Genomic DNA, 18,949 nt, shown 5'->3' on the forward strand with positions numbered 1-18,949 from the left:
GGCGGTTAGGGCGGCGGACCTGATGTGCGGCGGCGTTCGTAGCCTCATGGCCGGCCGTGGTCAGGTTGGATGGCGGCGGAGGCGCTCCATCCGGCGAGGGCAGCGGCTGCGCGCAAGGGCGGTCATCGAGGGATGTGGATCTGGCATTTCCTGCCCAGATCCGTCACGGCTTGGACTTCTTCAGCCGGTGGCGCGAGGAGGATCGGTGTGGGGCGGAGAGGCCCCTGCCGGCATGCCGACGGCGGTCTTCGTCTACATGACGTGCCTCCCTCGGTTCCATCCAGCCACGAGATCGGGGGGTCGCGACTTCCGGTGAAAACCGCGCCAACCTCGGTCATGGCGGACGATGGCGGCGTCTAGGACGTCGTTACCAGCCCATGGCATCGTTGTTGCAGGTTGTGGCACCACACTCGTGATGCTCCGAGGGAAACCTTAGATCTGGATCTACCGGTCGGACGATGATGGCATCTTCGATGTCATTTCCCTCATGAGGGCATCGTTTTGCAGTACGTGCTGGGTGGACGGGACAAGAGGAGGAGCGGTGTTTGGTCTACCATGAGCCATACGGTGTAGCCCGGCGGCATGGCGCTGCGGTGCTTCGTCAACAAGCACGTGTAGGCGGACACGTGCAGGATGGTGGCGCTGTCTGGCACTGTGGTGGCGTCGACGACAGACCTCGCAAGGATGATGCGTTTGTTCTAGCTCTGGAGAGGGTACGGTGGTAGATGGTGGAGGCGGCCTCTGCGCCGGACCAGTTTGGGATCCAGTCTCAGTGGTGGCTGGGCTGGAGCATCAGACTATAGATGTTAGGATTTGGTGCGATATCTGTTTGGTATTTGGCCCGGATATTCAGCACACCTTCATCAAGGGATAGGAGTAGCAACATGTGTTGTCTAGATGGTGGCTTCAGGCTGACTGATGTATTACTTTGTATGGTCTCTGTGAATAATTAATAAAATGGTTGTATGCATCGTCTAGATGCAGAGGCCGGGGTATAGCCTCCTTTTCTAAAAAAAAAACGAGCACACCGTTGTACACATTAAGCGAAACCCATCGCACACACATTGAGCTTGCTAAATCCATCATACACACATTGAGCTAATATGACAATAACCAACCTACCAACCTTTTCTCCTATCTTGGACCATAGGCCAATTACCCAACCTAATAATCTTTTTTTGTATCTTGGACGATATCTCCCATGTGGTCCAAGCTAACAACCTGAGATTTGGTCCAAATTTTCTTTTGTTCCATCAAAACTATAAACAATCTACTAACCGTAAATGTAAGCGTTGTGTGCAACACACCAATATATACACCGAAGACTTTTACAGAGGTTTCTTTCACATAGAATTCAAAGTAAACTTGATTGTTTAATAACTACTTCAATACTCTGTTATACATTGAACTTTAGGGTACGTTTGGATAGGAGTCTACAACAACCCAACCACGGCCAAATCACTCGGCAATATATTGGCAGGCTAAGAGTTTGGTGGGGCTAGACTAGGCATCATCCAACCAGACCCTTATATATACTCTGTTATAGTCGATGCATATGTATAAATTTATCTCTCACTCCAAAGAGACCTAGTTGGAGAAGCATTGGTTGCATGAGGATAAGAGAGACTTGAATTGATTAAGAGGCAAATATTTACCTCTCTCTTCAGTATTTTGTATGTGTTTCAAATTCTATTCTGTTTACCAATCGATGAGACAAATATTTTACCTCCATTTGGAAAAAGATATAGTTGTATGCATGGCCCAACATTAATTAGTACTCACCCGATTTCAGTTTTGTTAGAAGAAATAATAATTTTGGAATTAGTATCATGAATTTTCCTACAAATAATATAATGGAATCCTCAGTTTTCTGTTTAGATTTTGGATTTAATTTGTGGACTTCAATGCTTTTTCAAACAATCTCCATAGATAGTATCAAAATCTTAGGTTTACTTACAAGAGACATAATTTAGCAGAAGTAGTGTGTTAAAACTATCTCGGTATAAGTATATTAAAATTTCCCAAAATAAAACCGAACTTGAAATTTGTCAAACATGTGAATGTCTAGGAGAATATTCAAATATCCAAAATTGGTCAATTATGTTTCAAATTGGGAAGTTCCAATTTTGTGTGTGTTTTTGACTCGGAAAATACCCAAAAAATACCTTCTAGTATTTTTGTAAGTTTTCTCATATGAACATGGTGTTTTCTTAGTGTTAACTTTAGACAACATTCTTAATCTTTCTTGGTAGTATATCGGTTCAGATTCAAATGCGACGATGTTGCATTCGATAGGGCTACAATTGTTTATTAACTAGATGGGTGGATGTTGCTAGTATGCATTTGAATGTGATTTGACTTTATCCTGGCCAATGAGGTACAATAGTGGGTCCTACCTCACTAAATAACAAATATGTCTTGGTTATACTTCCTCCGTTCCATAATGTAGTGCATATAGATTTTACTAAAGTCAATCATACAAACTTTGACCAAACTTGTAGAGAGAAAATTCACATTTAGATACCAATTAAACATCATTAGATACAATATGAGACATATTTTCATGTTTATATGTTTGATATTTTAGATATTGATAACTTTCTCTATAAACTTGCTCAAAGTTTGCTAAGTTTGATCAGAGGGAGCAACATATACTCACATAAATACCTGGCAGGGCACAAATCCCTATGACTTTAGGTGATGGCATTCCCCTGGTCTAGTCTATCATCGACTTGTTGTATGTCAAGAGCTGATCATTTTTTGTCCATAATTGCTGATCTTTTTTGTACAAACAAGATTTTGTGGAAAGTTTCATTGTATTTTTTCTGACAGTAACAAAAAAAGAAGGGAATCAGATTATAACATATTAATATTGTGAATAAATACTTACGTTTTTTCTATTGCTCACAAATTTGTCGAGGTTCTCACGGAACTTGAAAATGGAAACAATGATGAATCTTTTTACATAATACATTTCTACTAAATTTTTGGGTTAGTTTTCTTAAAGGGTCATGTGATTGTTGTAGAACTTAAAACTGAAAACAGTGATGAATCTTTCAGATAATTTTATTGAACTTTTGAATGGGTGGAAATTATTGCAATAAAGTGGATCATGTGATCCGGAAACCCATTTGAGATTTTTGCAAAACAAACCACTTTTTATATTCAGGTCCATCCATGGGTTGATAGTGGGTAAGAATTGAGATCCCAAAATGGACAAAGAACTCCCGTCACATGAACATGTCCTAGTTCTTAATCACTGCAGTGACAGTTCTTTTGCTTGCAACAATAGCTGTTAGAACTTTCAAAAAAACAATAGCGGTTAGGAATCTAAAACTAAAGGAAGAAGTTGTAGATGTGCATGGATATTTGCTCTTACACAACTAAAAGATAGATTTATGTTCTACATAACGTCCCCTATAGTATTAACTCTGTATTTATTGTTTTTTTACCTTTTCCAGGAAAAATGAATGTAACTTTACACAAAAGAATTGCAAAAATAATAGAGTATTCCCTAATATAAATCTCAACAACATTTTGAATTAAATTTGCAAATGCTACTTTTCGTATTATTAGTTTGACCTGGTCTGACTCTGTCCCACTTACTACCTTTGACCTATCATTCGATATATTGTCGTGGATGTGTTGGCGTTAATTCAAGAATTCCATCAACATTCGTTTATTTTCTAGTTTGGATTTGGCTTTTCCTCGATCAAATCACTCTTTCCTTTTTATTTCGAACCACTCTAGTTGACTCTTTAAATTACTGCCATCATTTTGCTAGCTAAGTACCAATGCTCGTGTGTTGTTATATATAGATAAGACAAATTAGACCACCCAACACATCGAGACAAACAAATATGTGAGGTCAAACTTAGAATATGTCAGCATTATGGTCCTTGTGGGGAATAACCATCTAGATAAAAAAAAATTAAAATCAAGTACAAAGGATGTTGGATTTTTTTTTGAAACGCAGTCCCTTAGAGCCCGGTCCAATTAGAAAAGGTCGAAGAGAGTTGTTCGGTTAATAGACGAAAAGCCGGGCTAAAACCGTCACAATGCGCCCGCCAAAACAAGGCACATAGGGTGACCTGACAACCTACACAAGAATGCACACACGTCGCCAAGGGGAAGAGCTCCGTTGAGGTTGCAATCCGGCATCATCGTCATCACGCCTCCGTGAGGGCGACTCTAACTTCACCATCGACGACCACTGATGTAGCCTCCACCGCAGACGAGTGCAGAGGTCTGCTCGGACAATGCCAAACAGTCCACCACACGCGTCGGCGACCAGGCAACTTCGACTCTGTCTTCGAGTATTGTAGGATAAAAAAGTGTTGGCGACCAGAGCCGCCGCCGCCGAGATCGGGGCACGCCCCCAACCGCCTCAGCCACTCCAAGCCGCCGCATGCAGCTCGCACCATCCAGCATCGAGCGGGGAGAGGAGGAGATCCCACCGGCGTCCGAACTGACCGGGCTTTGCCCGCCGGCATATCGGGGTGGCGGCGAGGGGAGGGAGGCGCGGGAAGGAAGAAGGAGGAGGGCGGTAGGGTCCCCCCCCCCCCCCCCCCCCCCCCCCGCGCGCGCGCGCGCTCGCGGGAACGGTAGGGGGAGGAGGAGGAACGCCAAAGGATGTTGGATTTGAGCATTGAACTCTCAACATTTACATAAGTAGTACATCACCTCATAATATATCTTTTTTTCTTTGTGACATTCACACTGGATTGTCATCGTAATCCAACATGTTCGGTACATACGACCTCTCTCATTTTTTAAACCGTTTGACTTCGATGTCCGCAATTCTTTTAGTTTAATTAAATATTTAATCGCAGTCTAGTACACTTTCTAGTTTTTTAAAATCAACGATTAATTGCTCAATCCTGCAAAAATGTTATAACCCCACGTCCTTTCATACAGAGTGTTAACCCACATACATTTAGCTTGTACTCCCTTCGTTCCTAAATATAAGTCTTTAAAGAGGTTTCATTAGTGGACTACATACGGATATATATAGACATATTTTAGAGTGTAGATTCACTGATTTTGCTTCGTATGTAGACTTCTAGTGAAATATCTTAAGGCTTTGTTTGGTAGAAGTGGATTGTGGAGGTTTGGGGAGGAGGGGATTTGAGAGGATTTGGTGGATCCCTTCCTTCCACCCAATCCTCTCAAATCCTCGGAGTTTTTCTTCCACCAGTCCCTCGAGGAGGATGCTGAAACACATGGATAGGAAGGGATTGAAGGGGATCGGAGGGGATTCGGCTAAACAAACCCCTCTTACCAAATGAGCGCCCGAGGTTCTGTGGGGTTTCTGACCCTCTCAGGGATTTTCCTCTCGAAACCTCCTGAATCCCTCCGTGCCAAACGAGGCCTAAAAGACTTATACTTTAGGAACGAAGGGAGTAGAAACAAAGACGGAGCTCAAAACTAAAAAAGAAAAAGCTGTGGTGAAACAATAATCAAATGACACTTTACTCTTTAGATCTAAATACTGGCAATCATACATTCTAATCTAAGCTAAACGCTCCAAAGTGAGGTGTCAAGTTTCCCATCTTGAAAAGCAATCCAAGGGAACAAACCCCCGTAGAGCAGAGCAGTGCCAACCCAAGTACCCAACTCAACCCCAGGCGCCCAAAACCCCAGAGCCCACGCCGCGGGGGCATTCCCGCAAACACCTCGCCGGCGGACCGCCGCGCCCCCCGATGGCCGGATCCGACCTCCCGTCCGCCGGCTCCGTCGGCGTCGGCGGCGCCTCGCCCCCGCCGCGGACCCCGCCGTCGGCGTCCAGGAAGCGCAGGCGCGGCGACGGCGGCGACGGCGGCGACGACGACGACGACGGGGCCTCGCCCTCGCCGCCGAGCCGCGCGACCCGGGCAGCGGTCGCGGCGCGGGCGACCGCGGTCAGCGCGGTGCGGACGGCGCGGCGCGCGGCCGCGGGCGCGTTGTGGGCGGGGCGGGGCCGCGTGCGCGGGCTCGGCGACGTGGGGCGGATGCGGGAGGTGCTCCTCGCGGTGCGCGGCGCGCGCTACGCCAGCGTCCCCGACGACGACGACGACCACCCGTACCGGAAGGTGAGCCCTCTCGCCAGGCGGCGGCGCGAATTCGTCCGTGCGGAATGGGGTTTTTGGTTCGCCGCGTCCGTGTCCTTGGTGCGCTGGGGTGTGATTGGAGCGGGCTTGCTCGGGGCTCGCCGTCGACGATGCCGCTTCTCGGCTCGCGTCAAGCAGGTGATCTTACATCTGTTGCAGTTCGTGGTGATTGGAGGGGGCCTTGCGCCAACGATTGCACGCGTTTTCTCTTGCTGGGACACGGGATTACCTGCTTTGCCTTGCTTGCCTGTGCGAGATTTGCGGCTGCTAGGATTTGCCTGTACGATGGTTACTCATGTCTTGTGTTAGAATTCGGTAGGAATTGGCGTGTCTCTTCATTCATTTCTTCCCAGTCTCCGCAGAGCTTGGTCTGTCTGATACTCTTGATGCCACTTAGGGGCGAGGTTCATGGTGACTTTATGACTAAGCAGGACATGCAGTTACAGTACTAGTTTCACGATGGGATCTTATCCTGTTAGATTAATGCTAGCTATTAACTGGGGTTCGTACTAAACTGGTAACTAGTGTGCTTTGATGAGATAGAATGTTGAATTGATATCACCCCTTTTAATCTCTGCTACATTTTTTTCTTCTAAATTACTTCACCATTTGCTTTATTTTCTCTGCTATTTATTCTGGGTCTAAATTCCAGATGTTACTGTGATGATGAATGCACAAAATACACAGATGTATATCAAATTATCATAGTGGATATGCTGCATCAGTTGGTACCTACAAACCTATGTGTTGCCGTAGGATATGTACTGGGATCGGCGTTTGGTTCGCTGGATAAATTGTGCGTGCTGCTTTTATGCTGTACTTCAGTTTTAGATTATTTTTGTCGGGGTGCGTGCTTTTGACAGGGTGGCGCCATCATATTCTTATGCTGCGTTTTCATGCGGGAGTTGGGCCAGCTGTCTGTAGATTTTTGCCGCGTGAATATGGGTGACTAAGCGAAAAAACTGGCAGGAGTGGTAACCCATCTGTGTAAAAGATTTAGCAATGTCTGTAAAAGATTCCACTCGGGCAAATGCTTTTGATTATGTGAGAAATGCAGGTTTATATTCTTGGATCTAGTTGCTCTCGGAGGCCAGCTATATATAGGAGTGATTCACTTTTGTGGCCTGTTATTAACTGTCGATGTATTTTAGATAAACGGCGCTAAGCAACTTTGACCGCCAGACATGTATCAGTCGTCTGTTTGGTGTGCATGTACTACCCATGACACCAACTCCTTTCGATCAAAATACTTCATGGCCTTCTAAACTTGATTTCTATCTCAATCAAATGTTCTGTTTAATCACGTCAGAGTAGATCGTGGTTCTTGAATGCCCATGGTAGTTCAGATTTGGCAGGTCAGAAATATGCACATTCATTAATTCTGACATTAGCAATCCAGTTGAAAGATCATGTATTGTAACCCTGCCAATGGATGTTGCTGTATCTGAGGGTTAATAAGTCACTTCATATCTTCCGTTCAGGTGTTAGTCCTAAGAGCTTATTTATGTTTGTGCACTTAACATGCTTGAAAAATAGATGGGACTTGGCGTCCTAGGGTATCTAAGATTAGATTATTATGGTTTAATCATGCTGATTGTGCAGTGTGCTTGCGTGCTAAATATCCTAATCCTGCTGACTTGGCACTATGCCACACTTTTAATAAGATGGAATAATTTCAACAAAATTTGCCGCATGAAATTACTTGGAGCGGGGTTAAAAGACAATCAAACGCCACACAAGAATATCTGGCACTGATATCGCTTGTTTTGCAATATGTTTCTATTTATTAAATGTTTCTTGAGGTATAAAACCAATTTTCTTTGATCTGGTCATATACTGAGCAACACTGTTGCTCGAGTCCGTCTAATTCACTTCTCCATGTTGCCAGGAAAGTTGGAGTTCGTACTTATCCAGTTATCCGCTGAAACAAGTTAGAACAGACCCTGTCGAGCATCAAGCTTCTGTCCCTGAGTGGGAAAATGGCCCATCTGTGGAATATACTGATGGTTACAAAGCTGCAACCTTACCAAAACTGGGCACGGTTGTCTATCCACTAAACATGGATATCTCAGCAACTAACAAGTCAGAGAAGAAGAGGAAAAATTTGGTAGACAGGTGTAAGTGTTCTCGTCCTGGATCTGAGGAATGTGTACAAGTTCACGTAAAAAAGGCAAGGAGCTGGATCAAGGATCAGTTGGGTGAGGAAGCTTTCAAAAACTGTGGGCTAGATGCAATGGGTGATCAAGTTGGAGAGCAATGGACCGCAGTTTTCAAAAGGAAACTTGAAAAAATTGACAAGATGATTCCTCAGAATAAACATCAGAAATTCATGGGGATTGCCTTGAAAGAGCTCGGACAAAAGGAAAAAAAGAATTTGGCGAAGTACTACTACAATGTTTTTCTTCCCAGAAGAATGGCAAGCTTGACCAGGGCAAAGCATAAAAAGGACGAAGCTGTTGATACAAGTGATGAAAAGAGTGATCAAGAGGATGAGGAGAATGAACGTCGTCCTCGAAAGAAGAGGAAAAAAAGCTTTGGATCCTCTTCTACAAGGTATTAACATTACATGATGCTTCTGAAAATCTTTTTCACTTTCTGCTACATATGCCTGTCATTACTCTCTCAGGTGTTATCATTTCGCACAATGCTTGAGCAAATACCAAGAAGTCAAAGGGGTGTCTGGGATGAAAATCATTTTACTTTCTGCAACATATGCTTTTCACTACTCTCTCAGATGTTACCATTTGTCACAATAATTGAGCAAATACCAAGAAGTCAAAGGGGTGTCTGTAGTGCTAAATTACTGTTCCGTTTACTGTCTTGTAAAATACTCCCCCCGTCCAAAAATAAGTGTTGTAAGTTGAGACACTTATTTTGGTACAGAGGGAGAAATAACCTGCAATTTGTTTTTGCACAATCCTGTCAGCATGTACACATTAATTCCTTATGCATTCCCTTGTTGTTGGAGAACTTTTTATGGAAGTAATCAGACACTAGTCTACTTTGAAAGTCAAGAAATAATCCTTGTCCATTCTATTCCCATTTACATACCGAATATTTGCCATTGCTCTTTGCTAGTGTGGTAATTTAGTGAACTTATAATTGCCTCCTTTGACAGGTCCAAGAAGTAGAAGAGTCGGAGGAATTTGGTGAGTGGAGCAGCAGTTACGTTGCAGCGGAAGTAGAATTAACAGTGTTGGTGCAGTGGGAGGAGAATTAACAGTTTTGTTGCAGTAGAAGAAGAATTAGGAAGCTTGAGAAAGCGGGTTTACGTGATTAGAGTTTGCAGTGGAGTCAGAGACTGTTATCCGGACCCATGCTGTCGCAGATCTCCAGCGGTCGTATAAGTACGAGATTCTTACCTTAGTTACTGGTGGTGGGCATCCTGAGCAAGTTTCGCCGCCGCCAAGACATTTGACGTAAACATGTGTTCATGATTTTGCTTCATTTTTTATTTGTTGTTGCTGTAATGTGCATGGCACAAAAGGGAGAAGGGAAGTGATATATGGAGAGTGGGCACATATGCATGAATTCTTTTGGTATATACTTGAAACTTAAATTCTACAGGTGTGGGTTGTTCTGTTGGTCTTATAGTTACGAATCTACGATTGTTTTGAGGAATGTTGCATATATGCTTGAGTTTGGATCATGATATGATTCTCACATAGGGCATTGTTCAGTACTGCAGGCATGGATATTAGTGATTGTGGTGTGTTTATTTCTTCTCCAGTGTGATGTAAACAATCAGACAACTATTCTCTTCGCTTTTAAATATAAGTCTTTTTAGAGATTTTATTAAGACAACCACTTTAGAATATAGATTCATTCATTTTGCTCCGTATTTAGTCCATTATGAAATCTCTAGAAAGACTTATATTTAGAAACGATGGGAGTAGCAGCCTACACGGACTTTTTTTCCTTGTTCTTTTTTATTTTTCTCGGTTTTATTTTTTCACTCTTTTTTTCTGCTTGTTTTGCTTTCCTTTCATAGGTCAGAAAATACGTGAGCACCTTTCTCAAAATCACATGAACATTTGGGAACAACCATTCTCAATTTGTTTTTCAAATACATTAATAAAAATGCGACCATCCACAGCTATCCCTTAGAAGCATATTTTTATAGAAGAAGTCTCTAAGCACCATGCGCCACTCAAGCCTTGAGCGCGGGTGGACTAGCTCGCTTCTTGCCAGCCTAGCCAACAGGTGACACCCTGTTCTCAAAATTGAGAATGGACATATTTTTCCAATTCAAATTTTAAAAGTTTTATGTGCATGGATGCTTTGGCATATGAAATGGACATATTATATATATATATATATATATATATATATATATATATATATATATATATATATATATGAACGCGTACATACATGTACGTGAATATTTATATTTTCTATGTGCAATTTTGTTTTTCGTTATTGAGTTGATTTTCGATGTTTAACAAAATTAATTAAACACGAGTTAATGGGCCGTCCATTACGAAATCATTCGCGCGTCTGTCCCGCTTGTAGGCCTGTACACCGGCTTGAGTCGCCGCTATTCGCTCAAAGAGAAAGAAAAAGAAAAAACCTGAAGGCGCCGCTCTCCTCCTCACTCGTCTCCGACGCCTTTGGATCTCGCCGAGCCGTCGCCATCGCGCCTCCTCGCCGCTGCGAAGGTACAGCTCCTCGTCGCCGCCCCTGTTCCCATCCCTCTCTCTCTCTCTCTCTCTCTCTCTCTCTCTCTCTCTCTCTCTCTCTCTCTCGTCCGCACGAACGAAGGAGCTAGGGTTCTCCTTCTCCGCCACCGACACTGCAGCCGGCCCTCCGGCGAACTTCCAGCCCGCGCCGCCGCCCGGAGCAGCGCTCCCCTGCCGGCCCAGGTACTCCCTCCTCCCTCCTTTCTCCCCACTCTTCCTTCATCGACCGGATCTGCTGGCTCGCTGCAGGCGGCGCCGACTCTATGTTGTCCTAATTGCAGTGAATGTCCTCTTAAGTTTTTTGCAGTGTATGAATTGCAATGGATGTCCTCTAAAAAAACTGCAGGCAGTGATCTTCTTGTATGATTAAATATGTTTGCGGTGCATGTTATGTATTGGAAAACATGATGATTACTTCCTATGTGCTCCTGCATATTGTGAGATTATATTGTGTAATGGAGTTTGCCTGGAAGGTGTTTGTATGAAAATGATTGACATTGGTGACAGCATATGTGGCCATTACAAATGCGGAAGCGTACATCTTAGGAGGCTTGTAAGATAAATTTGTTTCTTCCTGTTATTGTTATCTTGTTAACATTTTCCTGGTAAAATTGACCAATGTACTATTTGCATATAAACATATTCACTCAGGCCCCAGAGGCATTACAGACAATTCACAGCCAAATCTACAATTTCACACTTGTCTCAATCAAATAGCTTCCAGCTTTTCCACAGCTGGAAGTTCACGGCAACTTGCTCACAGCTCACAGCAGTTTGTATACAATCCACAGCTCAACCAAACACAGCCTTTGTTAGTCTGTATGTAGTAGTTTGGATCAGATTGACGCTCCACTGCTTAATTGTGCACCACCAAATTAAACATATGGCATCAACTTGAACGACGGATTATGCATTTCCCTGGATAGCAGCAATGGTATAAGTAGGTTGTACGCAAGGCAGTGGAGTTAGCATTTCTTAATTTGAATCTTTTGTATCGTTATGATGTCCAAGTTAAAGCTATCTGTCTGAACAATTTCAGTTCTGAACAAGTTATGTGGCCAGTTCATTGGTTAGTTGTATATACACGTACTGACATACCAAACTTTTATTTGTCGTTGATTATCTGATGTATATCTTTCTATCTACATCTGATACAGGAATTTAGCTGTTAATTCTCCTCAGCCTTCTCCTGTGGCCATGGGGACAGTTGCGATCTACAGCCTTTTCATCATCAATAAGTCTGGTGGCCTCATATACTACAAGGTATCTTGTTCTTCTCTTCCTCTTCTATTCTGTACAGAACCAGAGATAGAGTCTGAACAACATGCACATCTCCCCAGGACTATGGCTCGGCAGGGAGAATGGACACCAACGACAGTTTACGCCTCGCGAGTCTCTGGCACTCTATGCACGCAATCTCCCAGCAGCTGTCCCCTACCACTGGCTGTACTGGCATTGACCTCTTACAAGCCCACAATTTTGACCTCCATTGCTTCCAATCCCTCACAGGTATTCAGTTCCCCTAAGTTGTACGCACGTGCTTGATAATGATAAATCCTCACCACACGCTTGCTTATGCTAGTGGGTTTATGTACCTTTTGGGTTGTAGTGAATGATGTTTTTTTTTTTTGGTTGTAGTGAATGTGTTGTAGTGAATGATGTTTTAATAGTGGACATTTTCAAGTTAAGTGGTACAAGCTGTTCTTTTATTTTGCACTTACTAGTTCACAATTGGTCCCTTAAACATACACAATTTGACCTTTTCTAAATTTTCAGAATATAATTTCATGCAAATGCAAATTATTAACGGCAACACATGTGGCCTCTCCATTATCTGCAGAAGTTATGTTTTGAGCACAATACGTGCGTATTGACTTAAGTGACGTCATTGAATTATGTACTTTATCTTTTTTATTTGCCATCTAGCAGAAACAAAACTTATCAGTCCTTGGACTTGTAGGTCATAACCATTCCTTCGTGAATGATGTGCATTAACTGTTATGTACTAACATAACAAATTTGTTTCTATTCAACTTTCAAGTCATGCTAGAGTAGACCCGTACCCACAAAACTATAGGCAGTAGCAAAACTCAATTGACAATCTAGTTGAATCTGCTCTGGATTTGATCCTGATGGGAATATGGGATTTTTGTTTTTGCGGGGCAATATATGTGAAATTAGTTGTATATTGCTTCAACGGGAACTACTGTAGGGCTTCCTTGTGCTTCCCACTTGCTAGCTACTTTTAACTGCTAGTTCATGAAAAGAATTTGACACATGAGTACAGAACTTCCTTGGTACATAACTACAGATCAATATATCCACCTTGTACCATTATTTTGACACTTCAATCATACTAATTACGGTAGTAGATTTGCCCATTGAACTCTGTGGCATGACTGTATACCAGCGGCGTAGGCACCCCGTAGTAGGTCCTCGGATTAGGATAGTTTATATCTACAAAGCATGGACACGGCCAAAACTGCCGAATTGCCGTGCTAATTTGGCAGGACACGGTGATATCGCCGAATACGTCGGGATACGTGTGCCCCCCAGTATCCCCTGATTTTCGAATTAAAAGAAAAGAAAAAAAGCAAGGACACGGCTGGGATACATTGGGGACACGGGAAGCCCAATAAAAGCCTTGGCCTGATACAGACCCTATTTTGCTGGGTCGCACACACGCTCGCCACGAAAAGAACGCTGCTCCCAGAAGAACGCGTCGTCGCCGCCGCCGCCTGTATTCGACCGCCACCGCCACTGCCTGGATTCGACCGCCGCCTTTGCCTGGACTCGATCACCGCCTCTCCTGCACTCGACCTCCCGATGGCAACCACGCTCGAGCAGATGACCCCAGCAGCCTCTCCTCAACCTCTTCATCTCTTTGCTTGATTTTTTGCTGTTGACTTGTTGCTGCTTGCTTCCCCATGCGGCCATGCTGTTGCTGCTTGCTCTTGAGCTGCTGCTCACTTGCATGTTGGTACCTGCTGGCTGACTGTAGCCAGTCGTCTGTGGATGAGGGTGAAAATTAGACCTGCATCTAATGTATTTTGCTAGTTGCAATAACATGTGTCTAGAGGATCTATTAATTCAATCGTTGAGCACTCGAAAAAGGAGACAACAAATGAAAATGGGGCAGTATTCTAATCTCTATCTCAGTTTCTCTTTTTTTTTTGTCTTTAACTATATATTACATGGAATATATCTATTTATTTTTATATTTAGTCGCCGTGTCCCCGATTGGCTGTTTTTGGAAAATGCCGTATCCCGTGTCCTCGTGTGTGTGTAGCCATGTCCATGTTGCCGTATCCGTGCTTTTTTTTAGGTCTATATCCTTAGATAAATTTCCTTTCGGCGGGAATCATTTTCTTAGGGGCTATGCACCATCCCCGCTGAAGGGGCAGCATGTACTCCATATGATGAAGCAATAAAATAACCAGAAATAATTTTAAGCCATATTTCCTTGCACTATATGGACTAGGCCTTGCTGGCAGATAGGTGAGGTTGAGTGCCTTATTCCTGGTCTTTGAATCCTAGCAACCACAGCACAGGGCACTTTCTGTAGGATTAGGAAATGAACCAGCTTAGTATTTTTATATAATTGAGTAGTTCATGGCTACTGCAAAAAATACATATGAAAGTGCTGGATTATGTTACCAATTTATCCGAATGCGGAAGTGAATGTGGGGCCTATAACCAGAGGCCAGAGCTAACTTATCCTCTTATATCTGGTAAGTTTTCTTTGGTTAGAATTCTAGGCAGTGTTTCAAAACTGGGAAGTGGTATATTAAATGTTTGATATGAGAAAGTAGATATTCTAAAATTGGAAGTGTGATGCCCTTCAGTTTTTCTCTCTGTACTATCTTTGCGAGCTTGTGTTGTTAGTAAATGGTATGAATCTAGTTTCAAATCAGCATCCGCCAACTATGCTCATAAATTGTGGATTGGTTTCCTTAACTATTAACCGTTTCATTTTATGCTTTGGCGCTGTCTAGTTACTGACCTGGCTGGTTACTCGGCATGCTCCAGGGACGAAATTTTTCGTTGTATGCGAAACAGGCGCTCAAAATATGGAAATCCTGCTGAAAACAATATATGAGCTGTACACTGAGTTTGTTTTGAAGAACCCATTCTACGAGATGGAAATGCCGATCCGGTGTGAGCTCTTTGACCTCAACCTAGCCCAGGTCATCCAGAAGGACCGTGTCGCTCTTCTGGGCCGGTGAAGCATGAAAGGAACATACGGAGCACCGTCTCTTGCAATCTCGTGTGTGTTTTTCTACCATCTTTGTATTTGGTCACCTAGAACATGTTTCATCTTGAAAGTGATTCTGGCTCATAACATGAATGCGGTACAGACTTTCATATCTGTAAATCTGATATACAACGCTGGGTTACAGCATTCCCAAGACAGACAATGTGTGTAGACTTTGACATTGCTCAGTTTGAATTTGCATGCCTCCATGATTTGAACAAGATTATGTGTTGGTGGCCATGTGGGTAAATAACCTGTATTCTGGTTCATGAATCCTCGAATACTTGGTAACACCATGAATATCAGATCTCGTATGATGGCTATGTTTTTGGACCGTGGGAACCGGCTGTGGGCTAATTAATTCTTGGTGGTGAAACTCTATGGTCTTTATTGTTTGTGCATGGACGCATGTGTGTATCTCTCTGAATCCTTCCTATTTTATGAGCACCAGGTCATCAGCAGCTTCGTATCTATTGTCAATAACCTTCGTTTCGTTCATTTTCAATTTTTCAGTTTGGGGCATGAAATTCTTTGAACGAACTGTAGTCTTGTTTTCAGATTATATCCTGATTGACCAGCTGGTTAGCGTGTTTCTTCGGTTGCGTTGTTTCTACTTGTTATTTTGCTTGTCTTCTTCAGTTGCCTTGTTTCAACTTGTTATTTTGCTTGTCTAGTTAGGGCTGGATAAATGCAAACATCGGGACTTGAACCTTTTTATGTGCATGTCACAAAGGAGGGAAGGGAACACAGAGCATTGCCATATAGGAGTTTTGGTACATCATAAAAGTTTTTTGCAGAGATGGGTTGTTGTATTGATCTAAGACATTATACATCCATGCCTTTTTTTAGAAGGCATTGCCTTCTTTTTTTTGTGGTTGTCTTTTATTTATCATTTTATTTTATTTTTTAATATTTAACTCATGACTATTTTTATAAAATTCATGAACATTAAAAACGATGGACATTTTGAATTTTTTTTTTGTCAAATTCATGAATATTTTTAAAAGTTCAAGAACGTTTTTATGTCTATATTTCTAAAATATTTTTTTGAAACTCCGCAAACATACTATTATTATTATTTTAAAATCGTGATTTTTCTGTTTTTAATTCAGTAAAAAAATTGATAATTGATGAGCATATTTTTATTTAATATTGTTTTTAAATCGATAAACATGATTGCTGAGAGAGCGTGGAAAAAGTAATCGAGCAAATGAAAAATGGCACAAAACTGAGCTGAGCGCGTGAGATTTTGTTAGGCCGTCCCATGTGGGTTATAGCAGCACTTCCATAGAATAAGAGCTGGAAGCGTGTAAGAACACCACAACCATGGACAACTCAACTCTGCTCTAAACTGCAGGCTTAAAAACCCAGTCTTCAACAACAACCCAACCCAATATACATACAAGGAAGAAAAATATCATCATAGAGCATAATTAAAACCCAAGCATAAATAAGATCAAACCAACCCAATATACATACAAGGAAGAAAAATATCATCATAGAGCATAATTAAAACCCAAGCATAAATAAGATCAAACCAACCCAATATACATACAAGGAAGAAAAATATCATCATAGAGCATAATTAAAACCCAAGCATAAATAAGATCAAAACAATGCAACTGACCGCTACAACTTGGAAGAACGAATTAGGCCCTGTTTCAGTAGATTATGATAATCTGGATTATGAAGATAGATTATATAATCAGATTTATAAAAATAATCTAGGTGCATGTTTGGAGGCTAAATTATGTAAACTGTAATCCTGTCTGTCATGTGCGCGCGCTGAGAAGAAAAAAAGGAGAAAGGTGGCGGTGGCAGAAATTAGTAATTACTTCTAACTTTACAAGGATAACGGGTCATTAGCAATTCATAATCCAATTTTATCTGGGATATAGTCGGTTGTGAGTTTTTAATAATATATTTATTTTATTTTTATAATCGACAACATAATCTGTTTTGTTTGAAGACAATATAGATTATATAGGATTAATCAATCTTACAAATCAAACAATCAGCAATTCAGCATAGTAAAAATTCCAAAGGATTAGATCGTCCAAAATCCGCATGCAAAAAATTCAAAGCGGCCCTGAAGTAATAGCGTACACTTGCCAAAAGAAAAAAAAAACAGAGTAGCTCATACTTGGAAATAACGGAACAGTGTTCGAACGTTGATACCCTCGGCTACAAAGTTATAATGTTATATATACACAAAACCTCGCCTGGCTTCACTCCGAGCCAGCGGCCGGCGGCCGCCGGTAGAAGTCGTCGAAGTCCCGGACCGCCTGCCACTGCGCCGGAGCCAGCGACACCCTGGGCCGGCACGACCGCACCTTGTCGTACGCCTCCACCGCCGTCATCCCCTTGTACCGCACCAGGTAGCACATGACCAGCGTGGCGCTGCGCGCGCGGCCGGCCTTGCAGTGCACGTAGGTGAGCCCGCCGCCGGCCTCCTTGCCGTGGATGAAGGCCGTGGCGCGGCGGAGGTCGTCCTGCGACGGCGCGTAGAGGTAGTCCGTGGTCGGCAGCACCAGGTTCTCCATCTCGTGCTGCTTGTACAGCGACGTGGGCACGAGCCGCTCGTAGGGCTCGGTGAGCGTCACGACGGCGGTGACGCCCAGGGCGTGGAGCCGCGGCACGTCGCTCGGGAACGGCACGGCGCCGAGCAGGACGTGGGTGCCGTCGACGGCGTCCCACCAGTGGTAGTCCGACGAGAGTTGGTTCCGGGCCATGCTGTAGGCGAGCGTCGGGTAGAAGAGCGCCCGCGCGCCCACGCCCACCGCCGCGTGCTTCGCCGCGTCCAGCGTCGTCGCCGACGACGAGGCTTTACCACGAGCCACCAGCTTGCAGGCCAGCGTCGGGTAGAAGAGCGCTCGCGCGCCCACTCCCACCGCCGCCCGCTTCACCGCGTGCAGAGCCATCGCCGACGATGACTCCCCCGAGGCTTTACGCCGAGCCGGCCGGCCGGCCACCAGCTTGTAGGCCGCCGCCGAGGCTTCCTCGTCCGTGAACATGGCGCTGCCGTCGTCATCGTCGTCGTCGAAGACGTGCCCGCTAAAGAGCTTCAGCTCCACTTCGGCGGGGTCGACCGTGTGCTCGTCGGATCGCATCGCTAGCTGATCGTCACGAAGCGTTCGTCCAAGTCGATGATGTCTCGATGCAATCCGCTGCGATGCGATGCGATGCGATCGGAACACTTGGAAAATCTGCTCGACGGGATCTAATTGTCAGACAATATATGGCGGCACGTAGCTTAGCTTGTATCCCGTTCAATCTCCGAGACCTGCTCCTGCACGTCATCTCCTCTGTCGTATCCGTGATGGACTTGTATAGTTGTATGAAGCGATCGGTCGATCCCACGTGTGTAAGGGAAACGTTTTCACTCGATGAGCCGTCCGAAACGTTGCGCGGGACGCATACAGGTCTTGCGATCAATACGGATCGTGCGTCCCCAGGCCTCCTTCTTTGGAAAACGTTCCGGGTCTACACCCCGACGGAACGCTTTCGTCGGTAGCTACGGTTCGTTCGCTTGCGTCCTTCAGATCCCTCGCTCGCGCCCAGTTTCTTTTATCTGCTTCTTCTTCCTCTCATCTACTCCCTCCGTTCCATAATATAAGTCTTTTTAGAGATTCTACTAAAAGACTACGTACGGATGTATATGGACATACTTTAGAGTGTAGATTCACTCATTTTGCTTCGTATGTAGTCCCCTAGTAAAATCGCTTAAAAGACTTATATTTAGGAACGGAGGGAGTATGTCAGATTCATTTTTCGTCCCCGTCAGATTCATGGAGGACGGCAAAGTTACATCCGGCTACACGCGAGCTTCAATTGGCAGACGGGAGGAGCTACAAACAGAATGACGACGGTGGGCGGATGATCCCATGACCGACAGGTGAGGTTGTTGCACGAGAATCTGCAGG

General features: G+C 43.9%; 3 protein-coding genes across 4 annotated transcripts; 2 read left to right on the plus strand and 1 right to left on the minus strand.

Moving 5' to 3' along the window:
* The first annotated feature begins 5,702 nt into the window (after window positions 1–5,702).
* LOC123397338 lies at window positions 5,703–9,810 on the plus strand. The gene is made up of 3 exons (XM_045091924.1): window positions 5,703–6,071; window positions 7,978–8,642; window positions 9,208–9,810. Exons 1-3 carry the CDS (start codon window positions 5,703–5,705, stop codon window positions 9,218–9,220), a joined length of 1,047 nt encoding a protein of 348 aa, XP_044947859.1. The 3' UTR covers window positions 9,221–9,810.
* Window positions 9,811–10,644: 834 nt separating this feature from the next.
* Window positions 10,645–15,247, plus strand: LOC123453124 (trafficking protein particle complex subunit 4). 2 transcript variants are annotated; one of them, XM_045129891.1, is made up of 4 exons: window positions 10,645–10,954; window positions 11,929–12,034; window positions 12,112–12,280; window positions 14,801–15,247. In XM_045129891.1, the coding sequence occupies exons 2-4, from the start codon at window positions 11,969–11,971 to the stop codon at window positions 14,995–14,997; spliced, it is 432 nt and encodes a 143-aa protein (XP_044985826.1). In that variant the 5' UTR covers window positions 10,645–10,954; window positions 11,929–11,968; the 3' UTR covers window positions 14,998–15,247. The 2 variants fall into 2 exon arrangements, with proteins under 2 accessions (XP_044985826.1, XP_044985824.1); XM_045129889.1 differs by having other exon boundaries at window positions 10,670–10,750.
* A 2,007-nt stretch (window positions 15,248–17,254) lies between these two features.
* Window positions 17,255–18,136, minus strand: LOC123397339 (phosphatidylglycerophosphate phosphatase PTPMT2-like). Its single transcript, XM_045091925.1, has one exon. It carries the CDS (start codon window positions 18,134–18,136, stop codon window positions 17,255–17,257), a length of 882 nt encoding a protein of 293 aa, XP_044947860.1.
* Window positions 18,137–18,949: the final 813 nt, after the last annotated feature.

The sequence above is a fragment of the Hordeum vulgare genome, chromosome 5H, assembly GCF_904849725.1.
Source record: "Hordeum vulgare subsp. vulgare chromosome 5H, MorexV3_pseudomolecules_assembly, whole genome shotgun sequence".
Classification (NCBI taxonomy): Eukaryota; Viridiplantae; Streptophyta; class Magnoliopsida; order Poales; family Poaceae; genus Hordeum; species Hordeum vulgare.

Excerpts from the sequence above, each read along its gene's own strand:
- LOC123397338 (XM_045091924.1), top strand. The coding sequence starts at position 5,703 with ATGGCCGGATCCGACCTCCCGTCCGCCGGCTCCGTCGGCGTCGGCGGC. Across the intron at positions 6,072-7,977 it reads ACGACCACCCGTACCGGAAG|GAAAGTTGGAGTTCGTACTT; the intron begins GTGAGCCCTCTC and ends CCATGTTGCCAG.
- LOC123453124 (XM_045129891.1), top strand. The coding sequence starts at position 11,969 with ATGGGGACAGTTGCGATCTACAGCCTTTTCATCATCAATAAGTCTGGT. Across the intron at positions 12,035-12,111 it reads GTGGCCTCATATACTACAAG|GACTATGGCTCGGCAGGGAG; the intron begins GTATCTTGTTCT and ends ACATCTCCCCAG. Across the intron at positions 12,281-14,800 it reads TTGCTTCCAATCCCTCACAG|GGACGAAATTTTTCGTTGTA; the intron begins GTATTCAGTTCC and ends GGCATGCTCCAG.
- LOC123397339 (XM_045091925.1), bottom strand. The coding sequence starts at position 18,136 with ATGCGATCCGACGAGCACACGGTCGACCCCGCCGAAGTGGAGCTGAAG.